Below are 9,191 nucleotides of genomic sequence, written 5' to 3'. Positions count from 1 at the left end.
GGGGAGGTGGGAGCTACTTTGGGGCCACTTTGGCTCTTGGAAGTGTGTTTCGGGGGCTCTGCGAGGCTGGCCTCGCCGATCGCGTGGGGCTTTTCGCTGGGGGTGCGGGGTGCCTTAAGTTATGGATGCCTCGGCGTGTTTTCCTGCGGGCGTGTGTGTGTGTGTGACGACGTCTCATTTTTGTTGTGCACGAACCCAGTGCTAAGAGCACGGGAGTTTGTGCCCATCAGCAGAGGCTGCCTGTAGTTTCCATTCCGCCTGGCACAGCGCTCCACACGCACGCACACACACACGTACACAAAGACTTCCTCGGCGTGTGCCTGTCGCCGCGGTACTTTCAGGGAGGGGGCTCACCAGAATCGCCCCTCGGGGTCCCGGCTACCTCCCTTCCCACGCCGGGAAACCGCCCCGGCATCGCCTCCTAATTGTCTTCTAATTTGTTTCCGATGCATTTGTTGTCGGGCTTGTAGTGGCTGAGTGTGCTCTCCTACTTCCCCCCCACCCCCCGACCCCCGGACCCCCTTCCCGACTGGGGGCAACATTCCGTTACAATCCCCGCCGGTGTGGATGCGGGGCGCCGGGAGCCGGGCGGGCCGGGTGGGGTGTGTTTGGGGGTGTGGGGTGTGCGCGCCCACGCGCGTGAAACGTGGATGCAGAGGGCACCGCCGTTTCCTTTTATGTGCGTTTCAAGAAGGAGGAAAAAAAATGTCAGGCGCAATGTTCAGTGTCGAACGGTCGCCTTCCTGTTGTTCACGGCTGTCTCTCCTCCCCCTGCCCGCAGTGTGCCGTGCAGGTGAAGCTGGAGCTGGGGCACCGCGCCCAGGTGAGGAAAAAACCCACCGTGGAGGGCTTCACCCACGACTGGATGGTGTTCGTGCGCGGCCCGGAGCACAGTAACATACAGCACTTTGTGGAGAAAGTCGTCTTCCACTTGCACGAAAGCTTTCCTAGGCCAAAAAGAGGTAGGGCTCGAATACAAAAGGAGCTTGATAAAAAATGTCTTTGCTCGCGGAGGAAACAATCGCTTGGCCCGGGCGGTCCCCCTGCCCCTCTCCCCGCCCCCCGCGTCGCGCTCGCCGGCGTCGCCTCGGGACCAGGGTGCGCGGCGCCGCGCTGGCCAGGTCCGGGCTCCCGCCCGCGCGCGCGCCACTTCGGCTTCGGGAAAGTCACCGCCGAGAAAGGACCGTCAGGTGTCGAGTGTTTATTCATCCCAAGCCAGCCCTCACCGGTCCTCTGGGGTTAGCCGCGGGTTCTGTGGGGAAGGTGCAATTAGTTGTTGGGTTTGGAGGTGTCGGGGGGAGGGGGGTGGGGGGTGGGGCTGGAGGGAATAAACAGCTTGCGCCTTTTTTTTTTTTCCTAGAGAAATTGAGATTTACCTGTGTTTTAGCAAGGAATGCATGGGATGTAGTTATTGTTTCGTCTTGAGAAGTCGCCTCTCTTTAGGGTCTTCTCTGCCTTCCACTGGGTGCCGGTTGTCAGAGATTTTCCTTTCTGTGGGTTAGCCGCCCCTACCCGGCACCATCAGCATTTTCTGCTTAGTCGGGGCGGGGGGGTGGGGAACGGCTTACTCGTCCCTAGCCCCCGATGGCACTTGATTGCTCCTTCGATTTTTGAGCAGCGTTCCGAAGTCTCTGCCCCATGGGATCTGCGGGGAAGAGGGTCCCTGCAAAGGTCGAAGCTAAGTTTCAGAGGAATGATGTGGTCCTGCCTTCTGCTTCAGTCCTTCCCCACCTTGGTTTTTAGCCTGGAACTCTAGTTTGCATAATCCAGCTCAGCCCCTCTGCTCCCAAACATTTTCCATAAAGGGCAGGACAGTTTTGAAAAAAAGAAACGGGGTGTTATTTTGGAAGAAATTTAAAGAGGGTTTGAGAAATCCGATTTCTATTCCCTTCAGCCTCCGGAAAGCTACTGTCTGGTTGTTTTAGTTGGATTAGTGGAGGTAACAGTACAAATACAATAAGGTGCTTTGTTTGTGAGCAGGTTTATTTATCTAACTCGACACAATGGTTAGTAGTTATCTTCCATTTGATCCGTAATCTTTATTGGCATCTAGAACTCCTGCAGTTTCTTAGAGTAACATCATAATAAATCCATTCTGCTTAGAGCTACTGGAAATTATTGAGCATTGAGGAGCTGAATAAAGAAAGGAGAAATGCTGTGTGCCTTCGAGGTGGCAGAGGTTTGTGTTGATGCTTAGTTTTGTTTCCAGAGCTCATGTAATGGGTTGTAGGATTGTATGTTTTGCCTTTAGTGGTTTGTTGTATAGTTCTTCTTGAAAACTTGAACAGTTGAATTTGATGGGCTTTGCTGGATGGTTAATAAATGAATCCAGCCTCTAATAGAGGGGTAGGAATATGCATGGCCTCTAGGAAATAACATTTCGATTTTGTTAGCATTTTAGATCAGAATATAGCCAGAGATCTTTTACTTCATATGTCCTCACCACTGTAATTAGGATGAGGATTGTCAAGTTTCTGTCACTGTGTGAGGGTGGGTGTGATGCTTTTCCCTCTCCGTCTCCCTCTCCCCACCGCAGAGGAGTTTAAACAAAAGAAACCACCTTCTAAGATCCTTGGTATCCACTGTTAGGACTACTTGGCTGCTACTCACTTCGAAATGAACTACATGGAACAAAAAAAGCAATATTTATTGTATTAGGAAAACTAAGTCAGTTGGCAGAAGATGTAGCTCTTAAGATAACTTTGTTTAGGCGCCTTAACAATCAAGCAATTGGCATTATGAAATTAAAGATGACCAACCTCCCCAGATTTCACCACTGTTTCTGTGCTTCAGTGTGTCTGTGGAGATGTTCCCCTGCATTTCCCCTACTTAATGATTTTCTGTCCAGCCTGAGGGAACATGAGGGTGCTGCCCGGCAAAGCCCACACCTGGGAGTTGTTGCTAGGCGTGGTAAGCTGCTTGATAACAACTGATGTCTTAGGCGTCTCTACTGAGAGATGCCTGCTTGCTGGTTGGGCTCTTCAATTTTTTATTTTCAACTGTGGAGTTTCTTTATGTAGTCTATAAGCCATTGTTTTAAAATGTTTATTTTTGGATTTTTATTTGTATGTGTGCTTCCCACGATGTGACAAGTCCTGGGAAAAATGCCAGTTTACATAGCCCAGGAGAGACCTTGTCATACTGTAATTACACATGATTCAGATTGCAAGAGAAGGTTTCTCTGTTCATTGGGAATAGTTAGTTGTAAATTCAAGTAACACCAAACATGCCACTTAATCCTGGGACTTACTTTTGGGCTTATAACATCTTTCAAAATGATAAGAATAAATACAGAATAAGGATGCCAGGCATTGCAGAGTCTACTTCTGTACCTTTTAAGGTGCTGTATTTGCCATTTTATAGATCTGTAAGTGAGAAATTGGAAAATGGGAGAAACTGCAAGAATGGCTTTGTGAAAAATCTGAGTTACAAGATACTTAAAAGAAATGCACATACGCCAAGCTGTAAGTGGCTATTGATAATGACAGGTTAAATCACTTTCACTATATACAGTAGCTGATAAACAGAAGCGGACCTTCGCACTGAGGATGAACTGCTCAGCCACGAAGATGGATGAGTCCTTAGTTTTGTAAATCTTTGGTTTGGAAAAGCAAATTGATTTTCAGGTTGATTTCCTTTATTTCACAGTAATATCATGAGAACTTGTAGAGGAAGAAATTCCAGTATTTTCAACTTGTTGCCTAATGAGAATTACATGTACCATTTCAGGATTGAGCTAATTGGACTTGAATTAATGAGGGCTTACTCTGTCCCGAAGATGGGTTGGAGATTTTCAACTTAAAATTACTAGCACAGAGTCCTAGAAGAGAGATTTTGATGAGATAGTGAAGCCTGGAATATCCATTAGCCGGTACAGAATAGGCAGGTCAGAGTATAATGCATTTTAAAACTATCTACTGCAAAAAAAGACCATATCTTATTTACTAGTACCAAAGATTATAATAGTCTGATATGACTGAAATGGTCACATTCAAAACATTTCATTTAAAATATTAATGTTTTCATTTTTAGTATGATGTGAATTTGAGTGAACTTTCTTTCCAATTACAGCCATTCTTAACTGTTGCAGTCTGTTCCACTGACATTTATGATATGAAATCTGTTGCTTATTATTTTATGTAAGCTAATTTGGCCACTGGTATGATTTGATAGCTTCTTATTTGTAGCCCTAGTCCTTTGAGTGGGCAGATAAAGCATAATAAATCCACACTTAGAACTTTCCTTTGATTTAAATGGTTGAGCTCAGCGTTACTGCGTAGTTCTGATTTTTGTTAAGGAGTCTTCTGAAATAATTTGGGTAACTTTTTATCAGGGTACCTAAAATTGGAGACCAAAGTAGTTGAAGATACTGCGTGCACCTGGTGTGTTTTCTCTTCTGAGGTATTTAAAAGGTTTCAGGAAAAAATAAAGATGGGTAACTATTCTGATACATTCAGTGAGTGTTAGAAGATTTGTGTAGAATTCTGTATGGAATTAAGATGACCACTGACAGCAGTTCTACTACTTGGCATTTTGAAGCAACACACGGCATAATTTTCCAAGGCACTTAAAAGCTGAATTATTGAAGGAAATCTCATATGCTGTTAGTGGGAATGTAAATCGGGCACGGACATTTTGGAGGGCATTTGGCAACATCTATTAAGATTTTAAATGTTTACACCCTTTGACCCAGCAATTTTACTTCCAGGGATTTTCCAACAGATACAGCTTTACAACTACACAAAGTTACAGCATATTTCTTGTGACTTTTTTAAACAGCAGAAATTTGGAAGCAAGCCATATAGGGGACCCCAGCTGGGTACAGTTAAATGATAGTGATCTATTAAAAGGGGGTAAATCTATTCGTAGATGCAGGATGATCTGCAAGAGATATTAAGTGAAATAAGGCAAGTCGCTAAATCAGTGTGATCCCATTTAAAAAAATATGCCTATACAGATAAAAAATGTATGTGTGTATGTGTATAAGTAAATGAATTTTGGATGAGTGGGAACCCAGCTCCTACCAGTAGTTTTCTCTAGTGGGTGCTCATGGGGTTGGCAGTGATAAGAGGTTGTTTTGTAGTGTTTGATTTTTTTTTAAAAGTTAATTCTATATATTTAAAACATTCCAGTGAGCACTTATTACTTCTTAAGACTAAAAGACAAAGACTAAAGACCCAATATAGAACTATCTTGGGTAGATATTGTTGCTCAGTGGTGAGGAGTTAGGGTTAGGAATTACAGACTTATATTCAAAAGCTGGCTTGAGAGACTCCTTCTGTGATCTTTTTCTTAAGATTTTATTATTTGAGAGAAAGAGTGTGAAAGAGAGCAGGAGCAGGGGGAGGGAGAAGCAGGCTCTCCGCCAAGCAGGGAGCCTGATGGGGGCTCGATCCCAGAACCCTGAGATCATGACCTGAGCTGAAGGCAGATGCTTAACCAACTGAGCCACCCAGGTGCCCTACTGCTTGTGTGATCTTGAGCAAGTCCTTTCTGTGTCTGTTTTCTCAGTTGTGTTCTCACCTGTGTTCCTGGAATGATGGAAGAATAGGACCATTACCTCATAAATTGAGGATTAAATATGAATCAGCTGTTCTCAAATTTATTGTTCTGAAGACTGCTTTACACTGTTAAAAACTGCTCCCCCTGCTTGTGCTTGCTCTCTGTCAAATAAATTAAAAAAAAAAAAAAGAAAGAAAAGAAAAATTGACTCCAAAGAGCTTTTTTAATAGAAGTTATATCTATCAATATTTACAATATTAGAAATTAGGCCTGAAACATTTAAAAAGTTATTTATTAATTTGCTTAAAGATAACAGTAATCAACCCATTAAAGGTAGCATGTGAATAGTATCTTAATGAAAAATGAGTATTTTCAAGAAAAAGGAGAGATGTGGTATTTTACTTTTTTGTGTACAAATCTTTTTGATATTTTGAAATAACTGGATCAGCTTACGTGCCTCTGCATTCAGTCTGTTGGGTTATCACACATCATGTAGCCTCTGGAAAACACAGTACTCTCATGAGAGAATGAGTGAAGGAGGCAAATAATGTCTTAGAGTTGTTAGAAAAAGAGGCAATCCCTGGGAAAGGTTTTGGGGATCTTGGGGTCCCCGAATACACTCAGAGAACCTCTGATATAAAATATTCACAGAACCTGGCACAGATCAACTGCCCTATTAATATGTGGAAGCTGATTTTTTTAAAGCCGTTATTATCATTGCTAATAAAAACATTTAATGGGAAGAGGAAAGAAGTCTTCCAAGGTATTTGCATGGTTAAATTCCATTATAACAATTATCTAACAATTTTTTTCAGAAAAGGAAAATCCAAACTTGGGTTTTAGTGGATATATTTTATAGTTAATATCAGTGTCCAGTTTATGGCATATTATTTGTATAAGCAGAAGCCTTTTACATTTGTTATTTTAGGTGACCCTCTGTAGAACTACCTCTGTGAGGTAGACAGGGCAGGGGTATCAATTGGTTTCATAATTTTACCTTAAAGATTCTTTGTTCTTTCTCTTGGTTCTTTCAAGTTTCCTTCCAGTGGTCTTCCACAGGCCAATTCTTAGCCCTTAAGTTGTTTTTCTGGTCAACTATTACAGATGACCCCTTCTACTTAACACAGCTTTTACAGTTCTAAGATGCAGAAAATTTTTTTTTCTTTTTTTTCTTTTTTTTTTTTTTAACTCTCTTAGTGACTTACGTCTGCAAAAGATAACTTGGAAAGCTTAGATACTTGGGAGGGGAGGAAATGTGAAACACAATTGTCCCACTTACATAATTAAGCAAAGACTTGGTGTATTACTGAACTTTAGACTCTAATATTTATTGGACAGATTTTAGAATAATTTGATCTCTGATCTCAGGGTTTCTCACTGTCCCCATGGAAGTAATACCGAATTCTATAATTTTTTCCCTTGGCTTTTAAACTTGCTTGATTTTATGTTTTACTCCTCAAACAAGAAGCTGCCTTGTAGAAAGAGAAATTCTCTTGTTTCAGTGATACATATTAATATTCTTTTGAAACATTTTGCTTTGTGTGTGTGGCCAGAGTCTCTGTAGTTCATCCTCTTCCTTGTAACATACATTTTCATGCTTTAATCTTTTATTCTCTTGTATTTTGTGGGTCTCCTTTTTCCTGTTGTGCTGTATTCATTTTTGAGACTATAATTTGTCTGGAAAGAGTCCATTGATATTATAGGTAATTCATTAGTTTTCTTAAACTTACAGATATAGAACTTGTACAGTGTACAGTCTGGCTTTTATGAGGAACCCATATATTTTTTACATGCAATTGAAAATAGTGTTATTTTCTTAACTTGCAGGTGTGTTCATTATGAAAAATCAAACCATAGAAATATAAAGAAAAGTTACCTGAAAATTCTTTATAAGAGAACCATGAGAAATATTTTAGTAGATATCTATATCTATATATACAAACACACGCATGTTAACTATAAGTTAACCTGAATTCATTCAACAGGTAATTTTTGGAGTTCCTGTGTGGCTAGAACATTTCTAGGAGCTGGGGTTACCGCATAAGTGAACATTCCTACCCTCCTGGTATATGGGGAAATACCATCTTTTCAGAGCTGGATTTTATGGTATTACATCGAATATACATTTATTACAACTTCACATGGACATTTAGATTGTTCTTAGTTTTAATTTGTTATGAATAATGCTATGATGAACATCTGAGACATTGATTTTTATGGTTTTTCCTGTAATTTCCTTGTGTTAAATTTCCCAGAAGGGAGATAGTTGAGACAAGGTGTATAGATTTTAAATTTTGATAAACGCATTACCAGACTTTCCTCCAAAAAGGTTGTACCAGTTTATACTTCCCCAGGGGTTGGGAGAATTCCCTTTTCCCCACATGGTTGCCAATACTGGGAATTAACAGTTTGTTTGTTGTTGTTGTTGTTGTTGTTTTTGTAAATCTTTGTCAATTTGCTGGATGAAGCAAAACTTCATTTTTATTTGCATTTATATCACAGTGCTGCATATCTTTAGGTATGTGTATATTTACTATTTGTCGTTTATGATATGCCTTTTTTGTGCCGTTCTTGTATTTCTCAAAAAAAAAAAAAAAAAACACACGCAAAAAACCCAGGAAAATACAAAGGAAAGAATGATATAACAAACATTCACATCCCTACTACCAAGGTTGAATAAATGTTTCCATTTTATCATATTTGATTCTTTGTTTTGATTTTAGAGAATTAGGTATTATAGATGCAGCTAAAGTTTTTAGATGCTTCCCAATCCTTTCTTTCAACTCTTCAGACTTTCTTCCATTCTGTTTATGTACATTCGCACATTTATACTGCTGCAAGTAATAGTATATTATGTTATAAAATCTCCATGAAGAGTATCATACTGGATGAATCCTTTTTTAAAATTGAGATATAATTTGCATACTATAAAATTTACCCCTTTAAAGTGTAACATTCAGTGGCTTTTAGTATATTCACAAAGTTGTGTGACAGTTGCCACTGTTTAATTCCAGAACATTTTCATGAGTGAATAATTTTGTATCTTGCTATTTCCCCCCACTCTGTGTTTGAACCTTTTCACACACCCTTCATCTGTAGAGAGCCAATTCATTTCCTTTAATTTCTTCTCTTCAGTATTTCATGGTAGGAAGAGGTTCTAACTGCTTAATTTTCTGTTCCCCTATTGAAGAATATAGAGGTCATTTTCTGTTCTGTGCAGTGAACATCTTTGAACGTGTTACCTTGTGCAAATGAACAAGATTTTGGATATAGGCCTGGAATTTGAGTTGTGTGTACGTTTTCATTTGTATTAGACAGTGTCAGATTGCTCTACAAAGTAGTCGTGACAGTTTATACTCTGTCAGGGAATGAGTACCATTTTCTGTACAGCTTTGCCAACGTTGGATATTTTCAGATTTCTTATTTTTATATTTAGTTGAAATAGGGTATCTTTTCATTTGCATTTCCCTGGTTTCTAGTGGGGTTAAGCATTTTCTATATGTTTACTGACCATTTGGATTTCCTCTTTATTGACTTTTAAAAATATCCTTTGTCTTTTTTTAAAAAGAAACTATTGGGATCTTTGTGTCTTTTTCTTATCTGTAGGATGTTAATCCTTTGTTATTTGCATTGAAAATATCTTGTCTCATTTTCGTTTCTTTTTCTTGTAGCCTAATGTGTGGTATCTC

The 9,191-nt window shown here is 40.2% G+C and overlaps 1 protein-coding gene across 2 annotated transcripts in view; it reads left to right on the top strand.

The window, feature by feature from the left end:
* The window catches only part of MLLT3 (MLLT3 super elongation complex subunit), a 283,363-nt gene that overhangs the window by 900 nt on the left and 273,272 nt on the right, over window positions 1-9,191 (top strand). For both annotated transcript variants that reach the window (XM_036082628.2, XM_036082627.2), the window contains exon 2: window positions 782-962. In XM_036082628.2, the coding sequence (XP_035938521.2) occupies window positions 782-962 (181 nt within the window). The remainder of the gene's footprint in view (window positions 1-781; window positions 963-9,191) is intronic.

The sequence above is a fragment of the Halichoerus grypus genome, chromosome 14 (genome assembly GCF_964656455.1).
Source record: "Halichoerus grypus chromosome 14, mHalGry1.hap1.1, whole genome shotgun sequence".
Classification (NCBI taxonomy): Eukaryota; Metazoa; Chordata; class Mammalia; order Carnivora; family Phocidae; genus Halichoerus; species Halichoerus grypus.
The sequence above is the reverse complement of the archived record's forward strand: the minus strand, read 5'-3'. Positions and strand labels throughout refer to the sequence as shown.